Below are 13,377 nucleotides of genomic sequence, written 5' to 3' on the forward strand. Positions count from 1 at the left end.
ATATGCATTGATCCTGCTGATTATTTCATAATTTAAAAAGAGCAGTGACATCTAGACATCGTTTGAGCCATTGTTGTTGTTGCGCCGGAAGTGGAAGTTCACAAAGTAGATAAACCCCGCCCACAAAACCCGGAAGCGTGATAATAGTCTATTCCCGGCTAGGGCCAGGAGCCCGGGGCACTACAGAGCCAAAGGTGCTTCACCAATCACATCATTCATGATGTGATTGGTGTCAGAAAAACTGCCAAAATCTATTTTTGAGCTATAAAATAAACAACACTGACACTGATTTCCTTTTATTTTATTTGTTTATTTTCCATTTCATACTTCAAATGTTTTCAAAGGAAACCGCAGTTTATATTTGGGTCAAAGACAAAATACAGTTTATCAGGTTTGGTCATATTTTACATGTTACGTGTGCTGCAACACTTGACTAATTATGTCAGTAATGGTTAAAACTGATGAGAAGATTATGTTGACATATATGTATGAATATATATATATATATATATATATATATATATATATATATATATATATATATATATATATATAATATATAAAATGATTGATTATTTTATTGTCTAAAACAACATAAAATAAGGTCCTATTCTGAGGTCTGTCAGAGTATCACATGTTCTGCTGTTGGAGTGTGCATTTGGACACTTCTCACAGCTCTACACCTCATCACATCATCGAAAACATATTTACCTTGTCAGTAATTGTCTGCTATGGTAATTTTCACTCACACTTGCACAAAAAACTAATACTTTTTTGATGAATCCTCCAAAATTACACTCCCATCCAAAGACATTCTACCACCAATGTGCACATTTAAAATTGCGATATTGCTTCAACCTAAATTTGTCCTGTGACAGTTTCGGATTGGCCTACTTCAGAGTTACTCATGGTTTTCTTAAATTCACTTTACGTCTTGATTGTAGTTTGATTGAGTAAAATGCCTGTGCATGGTGGTGATTTTGAAACAGATTATCTCAGTTTGGCACACAGGCGGTAGGGCTTTGGAGCGCGCACAAAGCTCATGTCCGCCTCCATAGTGAGGGGCTCTCCCTTAGGTGCAGAGAAGGTGAAGCGCTGCAGGAGCCCCGAGAAGAACAGGAACAACTCCATCCGAGCCAACTGTTCACCCAGACACACACGCTTACCTGACAACAGACAGTGTAGTGGCTAGTAAACATGACATTTTCCAGGAGTCTCAAAAAACAAGGGTGAGAAAAATGTAGCTTGTTAGAGAGGCAGGTGTGACATTTTAAATATGTCATTCACAAATCATTTTAAAACTAACCGATAGAAAAGGGGAGGAAAGCCTCTCTCTTCCTAAATTTCCCATTTTCATCCAGGAAGTGTCCAGGGTTGAAGGTGTCGGGTGTTTCCCACATCGTTGAGTCATTCAGCACAGAGTCTAGGCAACCAACAACCATCACACCCTGAAAAGAAAGAGTTATAGAAAATTTAAACACAATTGTGTGTAGATTTGGATAAATGATTATTATGGAAAAAAGTAAAATTGCAAATTAACATAAGAAACTCATTAGATAAATATTAAATCAGTAAAAACTAAACAATATGAAACATTCAAGATGCTGTAAATCAAACCAGAAAGCTGCGTCTAAAATGCTAAGCTACCCACATTATTACTTTTGGAAGCTTCCTGTGTCTGGTCCGTTATTCGACACTTAGTTACACACGACAACATATAAATATTTCTTCAAACAGCATGAGGCATTGAAGTATTGCAGAGCGCACTTTGGGTATGGTGTAATTCTCCAGAGTGGTGTTTTTGGTGGTCATGTGCACCACATTGAGAGGAATTATGTTCCCCATCCTCTGCACCTCATGGATCACTGCATTGGTGTAGTGCAGATCGTCTCTGTCCTGCAGCGAGGGCAGGCGAGACGAGCCCACCACAGCATCAATCTCAGCCTGGACCTTCTCTGAAACAGAGAGAAACTAATCATTATTTTGGTTTCACTTTTTTTTTTTTTTTTTTTTTTTTTAAAGATGGCTTATTATGCTAAATATTTTTTGGAGCTTTCTACCATGTTATTCCCTCATCAAAAACATGTTGAAGAGGTTTTAGAAAGAGAGCATGGAGAGTAAAGAGAGAGTCGACAAACATGAAACTTGTTAATACGTTGTTTCTTGTAATTAGAGTATAAAAGCTAACATGGTGATCTAAATATGTTATGTGTTAGCAATTAAAAAAGGTAATACTCCCTCTTTAAGAAATGACAAATTCAATGATAGAAAGGCAGTGCGGGAGAATACAAAAGTGCAGTCGGAGTTAACAAAACACAATTGTGACTGAGTTTCTATATTTGATCTAATAATATGCAGCTCTGAGTAACAAGTTTAAGATATCAAACCCACTTTGGATGTGGGGGTGGTAAGTCACAAACAGCAATGCCCAGGTCAGTGTTGTTGTGGTGGTCTCTGTGCCAGCAACAAACAAATCCATGGCGGAAATGCTTAAATTCTTCAGATCAAACCCAGCCTCTTTGTCTTCTTTCTACGAATGAAATTTACACAGCATATACTACTACTTCAGTATAGGCAAGGGCATTATAAGAAATGTATATAGACCAAAGTTCTTTAAAGATTACATAATTTTGATGTGTCAAGCATTGAAATTTTGTTAACAATGATCCAAATTTTGTAATTTAATGAAAAATGCCCTAAATCTGGACTAATGATTAACAAAACCACATCTTAGACACTTCACCTTCCAAACCCTCTTCACATGTGGGTGGAGCTGACAGCTCACCTACCTCAGCTATTTCTGAGAGGAAGCAGTCGATATAGTCTCGTGGGTTGGATGGGTCGTGGGTTTCTCTGTGTTTGTCAATCTTAACTTGAACGTAGTTGATTATGTTTTGAGTCAGAGTGAAAATTCTTTGTTGAGGTCCAGGGAGCCTCTTCATCAGCCAGGGGGCGACATTGTAGATCTATCAGGAGAAGTACAAGTGTGATTGTGTAATTATTATTGTTGTAATGTTGTTTGGTAAAACATTTTACACTTAACACACCATTCAAATATCTAATAAACATATTTACGGAAAACAACGTAACTTTATTTCTTTGTTTAAAAGGGAGTATTATGCACCCACACTCCTACATGACAATTCGTCATAAATACACAAAAACATGATACAAAACTGTACACAGCAACTTGACAAACCTGTTGCGATGTGCAGTAGTTTCATTAGTGGGATACATTCTGATTTCTAAGAAGGGAGAGTGACTTGCTGAAGGAACCAAAGGAGGGGGAGACTCAGAGTGTAAATAATACCCTCTCTTTAACCTGGAGAGTGAAAAAATGAATGGGATTGAAAACTGACCTGGACCCACACACTGCCTTCTACTTCCACAAGCTCTTTGAAATCAATCAAAATCTTCTGATGCTCCTTGTTGTTGTACTCCAAACGTTCCCCAAACACCAAACAGCAGATGATATTTGACACAGCCTTGTTTAAAAATATGCGAGGGTTAAAAGGTTCACCTGTAACAAAGACAAATAAACATTAAACAAAGCAATGACCATTTTAAGTTTACCTTGGAATTGGGTGAGATTCAAAAAGATCCTTGAAGCTCTAAGAGTTTGACTGAGTCTTTGATTATTGTATAACACAGATTATTACAGACTATTGTCATACTTTGGCTAACCCCTCCATCAGAAAAAGTTAGTGCCCCTTTATAGAGTATAAAATGTATGCATAATTGTGCATGTCACTAAGTGATGTACCAAATAACACAGTATGTTTTATACAATATGATTTATTTATTGTTTTCCTCAAATCTTTAGCATTTTCCTAGTGAAATTAAAATATAAACAGCTGTACCTTTCTGTTGCTCTAAAGCCTCTGCCAGATACTGGCACTCCTGTTGAATGGCAGGTTCCAGAGACTTTTTGCCCAGACCGAAGTTTCTGAGAGTGTGAAGAGCAAACCGTCTCTGCTGCTTCCATAAGTAGCCATTGGATACCACAAGACCTGCATGAATACACAAAAACATTATAAAAGATGGTAAAGTAATACAATATGTAAACCTTAACCTTAAAACACACCTGAATTCCCAATCAGGTCTTCGAAAATAGGTAAGGTGGGCCGGTCGATATAGTCCTCTCCTCTGACCGCCAGAGCCTCTTTCACAAGTTTGTATCCGTTTATGACAACCATGTTCCCCCCAAACAAACGAAGGCTGAAGATGTTCCCATACTTCTTTGCAAACTGAGCAAACAGAGGGCATTGCAATTTAACATTGATTACATTGACATTTTAGCTTCTTTTTTATAACTATCAACCTGACTAGATTAAACTAAATGTCTATATAAACTGTGTTTAAATTAATTTTAAAAGTCTGTATGACTTTTGAATATTAATTTAGTTTATATAGATTAGTTTAGTTTATATAGTCAGTCTTTTGTTTACTGTGATGAGGCAAGAACCAAATTTTCTTATTGATTTCATGGCTAAGTACAATGTAATAAAAAAGATAAATGCATAAATGTTGAACCTCATAAGCTGCAGAATGCAACTTTTTGTAACCTGCTGTTCTCCACGGAGAGTTCTTTGCCTGAAATGCTCTACAGAAGGCTGTACCATTAAATTCTATATACATGAAAACAATAAAGCAGAATAGATCCTTTCAAGGTGTAGCAAAACATACGAGCCTCAATGGGAAAATGAAGTAGTAAACCTTTAAAACTTTACGAGACTGTAGGACAAGCTGGCCAGGCAAGCCTAACTGTGGGCTAAAAGTAAACATTTGAGTTTTTATTTGGAGGTAATGAAATTAGAGTTTAGATTTGGCCAACAAAATTATGAATAAAATCTTGTTAGTCAGGAAACTGAAAAAACGAAGTGGCGCAAGAAACACGTTGTTATTACGTCACAACCTATCGTCGTATGCGACTACGTACCTGTGCGAAATCCAGGTGAATTGTTGAAGGTTTAATGCGGGGTATGTCTCCAATAAAAGGAATCGGCCACGGTCCAGGAGGATAGTCTTCAGGCCGCCAGTATTTCACAATATCGGCAAAAAGGGCAAAAAGGAATAGAAATATCAAAATGCTCCTATAATCTAACCACTCCAGCCCGAGCACCTGGTACAATGCCTCCATCTCTGAGTGTCGTTTGAGCTCCGTGTCCAACCACTTCCCAAACAGACCAAACACAGATTACACAACCGTGAAATGGATTTATAACAACAACTGACTAAGACACGCCCCCTATGTAACTCAGACCCAGAAAGAATGGTCCCATAAAGCGCAATGCAATGCTCAAAATGACACTGCACAATCAAACTTTTAATAACCAGTGTTGGGAGTAACGCGTTATAAAAGTAACAAATTACAGTAATGCGTTACTTTTTGCTGTAACGCAATAATGTAAGGCATTACAAGGGAAAAAATAGTAATATTTTACTCGGTACAAATGTGAGTAACGCGCGTTACAATGTTGTTGTTTTTTTAAACCTGGATTGAAGTGGTGGGTTTTTCTTCATACAAATTCGCTAAAATCACCTCGATATCAGCAGCGGTGAAACACCGGAGATGCGCCCTCATAGACCTTCAGGTAACCGCGGGCGAAAGGACTGACAAAGAACTCCACGCTGTTTAGACTTGGTTTAGACCTGGGTCAGTTCTGGTTTAGACCTGGTTTACACTCGTCCCTCCCTCTATCGCAGTTCACTTTTCGCGGTCTCGCTATTTCGCAGATTTTTTTTTTTTTGTGTGCAAATTTGCATGCCCTTTTTTTTTTACATTGTGTGAATGCGTATTGCGTTCCTCCCGCTGCGTCCTGACTGGCCAAGGGACTCCTGTCTCCTTTACAGTACAGTACAGAATGTGTTCAGCTGCCAAATTTAAATACATGTTCAGTCTCTAGCAGTGTGATTGTGAAGTGCTGTACGGTTGCAAGTTTTCTCCCCGACGAAACCCACAACGTCGACGAAACGTTCTGCACCGACAAAGGCTCCTGCACTCGCACCCAAAAGGCAGAGGAAGATGCTAACATCACACAAAAAGTTGGACTTCTGGACACGCTGAAGGAAGGTAGAAGTTACGCGCTGTAACAGACTCTTGCACCGGCTCGGGTACCTGCAAATAGTTGCTGAAATCAGGGCCGCGAGCCCGAGCAGCAGGGTGTCCATAAAGAGCGATCGGGTGACAGCCGCTCTTCCTCCGTGAGGTGCGGAGCAGAGCCGCTCCTTTCTCCTGCGGTCACCTTCGAGCCCGTCCCTACAGTGAGTCCTGTTTTAGTCCTAGTTCACTTCTGGTTTAGTCCTGGTTTAGACCTGGTTTAGTCCTGGTTCAGTCCATATACAGTGCAAAAGTTATTTTGGTGAGAGTAACTTGCAATAGTAATGTAATGCCTTACATTTTAAATGCAGTAATATTGTAATGTAACGAATTACTTTGAAATGACAGTAATAGGTAATAAATAACGCATTACAGTTTCAACGTAACTTGCCCAACAGTGTTAATAACAGTGTATGGAGTAAGAAAGCTGTCATAAATATTCGTGCGCGTAAAATAGAAATCCGTGCGTATTTGGGAAATCGGGGCATATTTGGCTGTAGTTGCGCATAAAATAAATATTTGTAAACTCTCAAATGACTCCAGTCGTACATAAAATATATTGTGTGTATTTTATCCATCAGAATACGAATTAAAAAATTACGACGTCATGAATTACAATCACGAAATGAAAATTTACGATTACGCTTTCATCAGTACGAATACGAATTCACAGACGGAACTTTACTGTCAAAAATACATCATCACTTCACAGACATTATCCATCGAGCAGAAGAAACATCGATCAAGATCAAGACTGCGCATGCTCAGGTTTGTAGCAGAGGGGAAACACAGAGTAATAGCACAAGAAGCTACAACAGCGACCAACAATTGGGTTAATTAAAATCTATTGTAAAAATGTTTTGAATTCGGGAACCGAACGCTGCTGTATAATATTGTGTAGAAACACCTCCTTTGAACGGGAAATTGCACCTATATGTTAGATAACATAGTGGTAGCCAGTTGGCTAACATACGACGTAACGTTATCCCAGGGCTAATTAACAAATATCAGGTTCTCTGTAGGTTTAGATTAAAACATTCACAGCTACAGCCACAGCGAGCAGTCTTAACCTTCACCTCAGATGCATTTCAGACAATGGGTTATACATGAGTTATAATAGGTTATAATTAGCAAATCCATCCACGTCACGGTGACGTTATACTTACCGGTAAATACTGTAAACATACCAAGGTGTTGCCTGTAAACACGAACATTAATTGATGCTGGAAGCTGCATTAAACTGTAATGTGTAACATTTCACTGGCTGTGACGTCGTAACCAGGACAGTTTGGTAGTGTCTGGAGTAAACTGGGACATTTCAGCGTCCCGAGGAACTTTTGGTGGCATTTCATGCAAGAAATGCAGCTGAAGTGAAGACTGACTGATGTTTTAATCTAAACATACAGAGAACCTGATATTTGCTAATAAGCCCTGGGATAACGTTACGTCGGATGTTAGCCAACTGGCTACCACTATGTTATCTAACATATAGGTGCAATTTCCCGTTCAAAGGAGGTGTTTCTACACAATATTATACAGCAGCGTTGGGTTCCCGAATTCAAGACATTTTTACAATAGATTTTAATTAACCCACTTGTTGGTCGCTGTTGTAGCTTCTTGTGCTATTACTCTTTTTACCCTCTGCTACAAACCTGAGCATGCGCAGTCTTGATCTTGATCGATGTTTCTTCTGCTCGATGGATAATGTCTGTGAAGTGATGACGTATTTTTGTCTGTAAAGTTCCGTCTGTGAATTCGTATTCGTACTGATGAAAGCGTAATCGTAAATTTTCATTTCGTGATTGTAATTCATGACGTCGTAATTTTTCAATTCGTATTCTGATGGATAAAATACACACAATATATTTTATGTACGACTGGAGTCATTTGAGAGTTTACAAATATTTATTTTATGCGCAACTACAGCCAAATATGCACGGATTTCCCAAATACGCACGGATTTCTATTTTACGCGCACAAATATTTTTGACAGCTTTCTTACTCCATAACAGTGGTAAATTGTCCAAAGTGGATGTCACAAGATAACATGTCTGGTTAGGTGTCACATCAAGACACGGAAGCGAAGATTGTGTTGTAGCCTTTGAAACGATAACCAACGAAAACCAGTTCATCCTCAGTGGACTGGCTCTCACAACAGCCACATGTGCAAGATCATTTTAATGAAATAATGGCCATGGGCTTTTATATGGTTTGTGCCTTTTTCATGAGTGTAGTGTCCACCGACACATGTATCAGAGACAGGTGTTCTAACATAGGTGTGTGTGAGTGCCTATTGTGAAAATTTTGACCGGAGTGTTTCTTTAGACATTCTTCAAGACAAAGCTGAAATGATGTTGATAGTTAGTCTCAGTCTAGTCCCGACCAAGGGCCTCATTTATAAAACTCGCTTACGCACAAATCCTTGCGTACGCGCTCTCTACGCCAACAGCGGTATTTATGAAACTCGACTTAAGCGTGGCGCTTTGCTTAACTCTATGCCAACTCACTCGGGACCTCCTGTAAGCACTACGGAAAATCTGGAGGCACAGGGGAAAAGCGACACTCGTGGACAGAAGCTAGAAGTGAGGACAGTTTGAGGAAGAGTTTGATCAGGAATTCATCAGAAAATCCACATATATAAAAGTATTACCTTCAGATTTGTGCATTTTAAGTGTTTGGTACAGAGAAGGGCTGTTTATTCCACTCATTATTCTCCACAATATTATACATTTGAAACTCGTGCACGAGCGCGCCCACGTTCCCGGTGTAGCGCAGGGTCTCCCACAGTCCACACTGCGACCATAGACTCCTATAGAACAGTCTGTGACCCAACACAGAGGACGAAATAATGACCCGACCTGAAAGAAAACTCTTCCCTCGGACGGAGCACAGGAGATTTTTTGGTTTAATGAAGCACTGGGAGTAAATGCAATTTTAACACTTTTAAGTTTGTCTTTACTAGGGTGACCATATTTCCATTTGTGAAAACCCGGACACCTTACGGGGTGGGAGGTGAAGCCTCAACATTGAGCTACAGTCGCCCCTCGCTATATCACGGTTCACTTTTCGCGGTCTCGCCATTTCGCGGATTTATTAATTTTTTTCCTTTTCTTTCTTTTTTCTTTTCTTTTCTTTTTCTTTTTTTATGTGTGTCAGTTTTGCATGTTTTTTTTTTTTTTTTTACACACAAGTGGGTCAGGACAAAACCAGGTCTAATTCAGGACTAATCTTGGATTTAAGAGAGAGAACGCCGAGCAGTTTGTCCGCAAAGCGCAATCGAGCAATTGCCACGTTTACCTCCGTGAGGTGAGGAGCTCTACATCGGTCCTTTCTCCTGCGATCACCTCCGAGCCCGTCCCAACAGTGAGTCCTGTTTCAGTTCTGGTTTAGGGTTAGGGTTAATGAATTTTCAGTTCGTTACATAAAGGAGGAAAATAACATAAGGATGACAGCAGCATTAAGTTTTAAGAAGGATGCAAAAAGGGTTAACTGTCGTCTGAAAAAAGGGTATAAAGTGTGTGGTGAGGGGTTTTACAGCCTTAAAACAGATATATTAATTGTAAAATATAAAGTTGACTACTTTGTGGATTTTACCTATCGCGGGTTATTTTTAGAACGTAACTCCCGCGATAAACGAGGGACCACTGTACTCTCACCTCACAACCTGTGCACATGGCTCCCACTTGTCCCGACCAGGACGTTATGTTGCAGACTGACCGACTGTTTGTGTCTGCTCGCTCCGTCTGAGTCACAGAGAGCTACGAGAGACGCTCAGTTTAATGGCCCAATGAACGGTAATGAAAACCCGGACATTTACATCACTTAAGTGGCCCGAGTTTGCGCACGACACGAAGCCTACTTTCCGAACCTAACCCAAACCTTACATATTTCCTACATTTTTGTGTAATGGGGAGCTCTTGCACATGAGAGCTTTCTCTCTGACAAGAATACAATAATATCTGTGCCCGCCCCGACCCAGCCCGCGCACTCACAGTACAGTAAGCAGTTTGGATGTTTCGTATGGACTTTAATTTACAGATTAACAGCGCTTGACATTTGTCTGATGTGTTACGTGCTAAATCTGTGTCCACGTATCCTCGTATCCCTCCCTCGCTCCTTTCACTCTCCAGGGGAGGGCATCTGAATCTCTCGCACGCGCTCATAATTTGACCATTCCGATCGTGAATATGCAGATATATACAGGGCCAGTCCACACACACATCATAGGCAGACTTAAAAATATAGCTATAAAATTCTTGAAATAGCGAGAAAACACATTGGCTTTACTGGAAAGATGTGCTGCCGAAATATTATGAAATATTATTCAATTAACAGATGAGTCGTTGTTGTCACTTTTTAGTTTTGTATTTATTTATTTATTTATTTTAGTTTTGTATTTATTTGTTAAACCTTGTTTAAGTCTTTGATGTCACCACGTGGTGCTGCATGGAGCGTCCCCCTCCCTCTCTGTCCTGTGTGTTTCGCTCAAACTCACTCATTATCGGCTCATGTTTAGGGAAATCTCATTCACCAGTCACTTTACATGCTCCTTTTATGGTGAGGTGGAGGTGTGGAGAGGGCGTGACGTGAATTGGGTTTGCGAGCGTTGATTCTAGTTGCAGGTGGGATTTATAAAGCAAAGATTGCGTGGTTTATTGCGTGCAGTGGGTTTTCTAAATATGGAGTTTGCGTGGCGCAGTTTTTTTCTTTATAAATGAGGCCCCAGGTTTATGCCTGGGTACTGCGGCAACTCAGGGCCAACTCTGGTTAGTGACTTTGGTGGAAAAGATTTGACAAGTCTGGATTACCCAAATAAGCCCGGCTTTCACTTTAGCGCGCTTCATGGAATATCCACATACCATTTTAATAGATCCATGCCCCCATAGGCTAGTACAACAATAACCTTTGCAGTTTATCTGTGGCCTGATTGCTTTAGTGTTGTGACACAAGCTAGGCCCAGTAGCAGGTAATGTAAAACAGATAGACAAGGTCTACTATAATAACGATTATATTTTATAAATTCTCTAGGTCATGTATTGCAAGAATGTCTGTGTAAGACTGAATCTGTGTCCTTATTAGGGATGGGCATTATTGCGGCGTATGTAGCCCAATGCTTATCCCACACGCCGCGGCGGGCTAAGACACGGGGTAAAACACTGTGGACGCGTAACTCGGAACAAATGCATATACACGGTACTTGTTTGTCATAGTAGGCATACGCGTTAGAGCACTTACTTTAAAGCTGCTGCCGTCCGTAGCCATGCACCGATACCTTCTATATGCAAATCTTTCCTGTTAAAATACGGTCAACAGAAAGTTGCTCCCCGTGCTCACCCCGCCACCATGATCCAAGGCCTTACACTCAACAGGTGAGCGCGCTCATATATAGGCCACACCACACCCACTGTGCCACCCCCAGACACCGCAGTGTAGTGCACATTAGTCACGTGAGGAAACCAATAGAAAACCCACGAATGGCTCCTACATACCGGCCCCTAATTATTAACTAGTAATAATTACCCACCACCAACTACTTGTAGGAGACAAAAGAGAAACCATACTAAACCACAAAAAGAAATAGAGTCCATTGTGGTCACTGTTCTTCCGCTTCCTGCAGAAGGCAAACTTTCGTGATTGGTCTATCCAAAATACTGATTCTTTAAGCTCCATTTGCAGCTCCCTTTTCCACAGCTTGTCCATCCTGCTGGCCACCATCGCAGCTGTCAACTCCATACGGGCGATGGTAACAGATTTAAGTGGAGCCACACATGCCTTGCCCATCACAAATACGCAGTAAGCTCTGCCACTGATGTCACGGAGTAACAAATAGGTCACGGTTCCAAAATCCTCCTCACTTGCGTCCGCAAAGTGGTGAAGCTGTGCAGAAGCAAGCTCACCAAAGTTCATAGGTTTCCGGCACCTACTGACCTCCCAGTGTTCAAGGAGATGCAAATATTCCAGCCAGGCCAACCAATCTCTAGCCACTGAAGGAGGCAGAGGATCGTACCACCCTAGACGTCTCCTGCAAAGATCTTGGACAAATTTCTTGGCGAACAAAATGACAGGTGCTAAAAAACCAAGAGGATCATAAACTGAACTGATGACTGACAGGATTCTTCTTCTCATCAGCGGACGATTTTTGAGTGTGATCTTGAACTTAAACAAGTCAGACTGCACGCACCAGTGCATGCCCAGAGCTCGCTCTATAGGCAAGACCTCACTGTCTAAATCTTGATCTTTCACTTCTTTGGCTCTCTCTTCAGGAGGAATAGCAGAAAGAACTGAGCGCCGATTACTGACCCATTTTGTAAGCTTAAACCCACCTTTGGCACACAAAGCTCTAAGTTCTTGACATAAAGCCATTGCTTCCACTTCAGAGGCAACAGACACCAAGCAATCATCAACATAAAAATGGTGCAACAGAGTACTGACAGTCGCAGGACTGAAATAGTCATGATTATCCTCAGCACACCTCCGAAGAGCAAAAGAGGCACAGCTAGGAGAGGACATAGCACCAAACACATGTGCTACTATTCAGTACTCCGCAAGCTCCTGACTGCAATCTCCGTCAGGCCACCACAGGAATCTCAACAAATCACAGTCTTCAGCTGGCACCCGGACCTGGTGAAACATGGCCTCAACATCAGCCATAAGCACGACAGGTTCCTCATGAAATCTGGTGGGGACACCGACCAACAGTCTAGTAAGGTCAGGACCCTGAAGAAGTTGGGAGTTCAAACAGGTGCCTTGAAAAGTGGCTCCGCAGACAAAGACTACCCGCAGATTTTTCTTTTGAGGGTGGTACACACCATGGTGAGGTACGTACCACACCCTCCCATCATGACGAGCCAACTGGTCAGATGGAACTAGCTCAGCGTAACCACTGGCAAGCATCCCTGACATGAATGTAACATAATCATGACAAAAAGACAAATCTTTGGTCAAACGTTTCTTGAGACTCTGTGCACGCTGTTCTGCAATGGTTTTATTGTTCAGCATGTTGAGGGCTTTTTCTCTCATGGGCAAAGCAATGCAATAATGGCCATTCACTAACCTGACTGACTCCGTAAATTGTTCATCTTCTTTGGATAGGCCAAGTTCTTCCTGTTTTGTTTCAGGGAAGTCAACCTTTAGCTGGTTTTCCCAAAGTTCATCCAACTTTGCCACCGAGATCCGATTAACTGTAACATCAGGTTGCAAGTCCTCAACACTGGCATGACATACTCCTCTTAGCGGGCCATTTACGGTCCAACCAAGGATGGTTTTAATGGCATAAG

The 13,377-nt window shown here is 41.0% G+C and overlaps 1 protein-coding gene across 2 annotated transcripts; it reads right to left on the reverse strand.

The window, feature by feature from the left end:
• Positions 1-575: 575 nt before the first annotated feature.
• LOC110154938 (cytochrome P450 2J4-like) lies at positions 576-5,197 on the reverse strand. 2 transcript variants are annotated; one of them, XM_055164490.1, is made up of 9 exons: positions 4,940-5,197; positions 4,085-4,247; positions 3,861-4,010; positions 3,360-3,520; positions 2,790-2,966; positions 2,392-2,530; positions 1,768-1,955; positions 1,307-1,448; positions 576-1,166 (listed from the first exon to the last, which is right to left on the reverse strand). In XM_055164490.1, the coding sequence occupies exons 1-9, from the start codon at positions 5,138-5,140 to the stop codon at positions 991-993; spliced, it is 1,497 nt and encodes a 498-aa protein (XP_055020465.1). In that variant the 5' UTR covers positions 5,141-5,197; the 3' UTR covers positions 576-990. The 2 variants fall into 2 exon arrangements, 1 of the variants encoding a protein (XP_055020465.1); XR_008633532.1 differs by lacking the exon at positions 576-1,166 and having other exon boundaries at positions 1,335-1,448; positions 1,652-1,955.
• Positions 5,198-13,377: the final 8,180 nt, after the last annotated feature.

The sequence above is a fragment of the Boleophthalmus pectinirostris genome, unplaced genomic scaffold (assembly GCF_026225935.1).
Source record: "Boleophthalmus pectinirostris isolate CB_2022bp ecotype Guang Dong unplaced genomic scaffold, ASM2622593v1 HiC_scaffold_7, whole genome shotgun sequence".
Lineage (NCBI taxonomy): Eukaryota > Metazoa > Chordata > Actinopteri > Gobiiformes > Gobiidae > Boleophthalmus > Boleophthalmus pectinirostris.

What these genes read in the sequence shown, in the direction of transcription:
- LOC110154938 (XM_055164490.1), bottom strand. Translation starts at nt 5,140, where the DNA reads ATGGAGGCATTGTACCAGGTGCTCGGGCTGGAGTGGTTAGATTATAGG. An exon ending in AGACCTGATTGGGAATTCAG is followed by an intron (nt 4,011 to 4,084) that starts GTGTGTTTTAAG and finishes GTATTCATGCAG; the next exon opens with GTCTTGTGGTATCCAATGGC. An exon ending in AAGGCAGTGTGTGGGTCCAG is followed by an intron (nt 2,967 to 3,359) that starts GTCAGTTTTCAA and finishes TTCTCCTGATAG; the next exon opens with ATCTACAATGTCGCCCCCTG.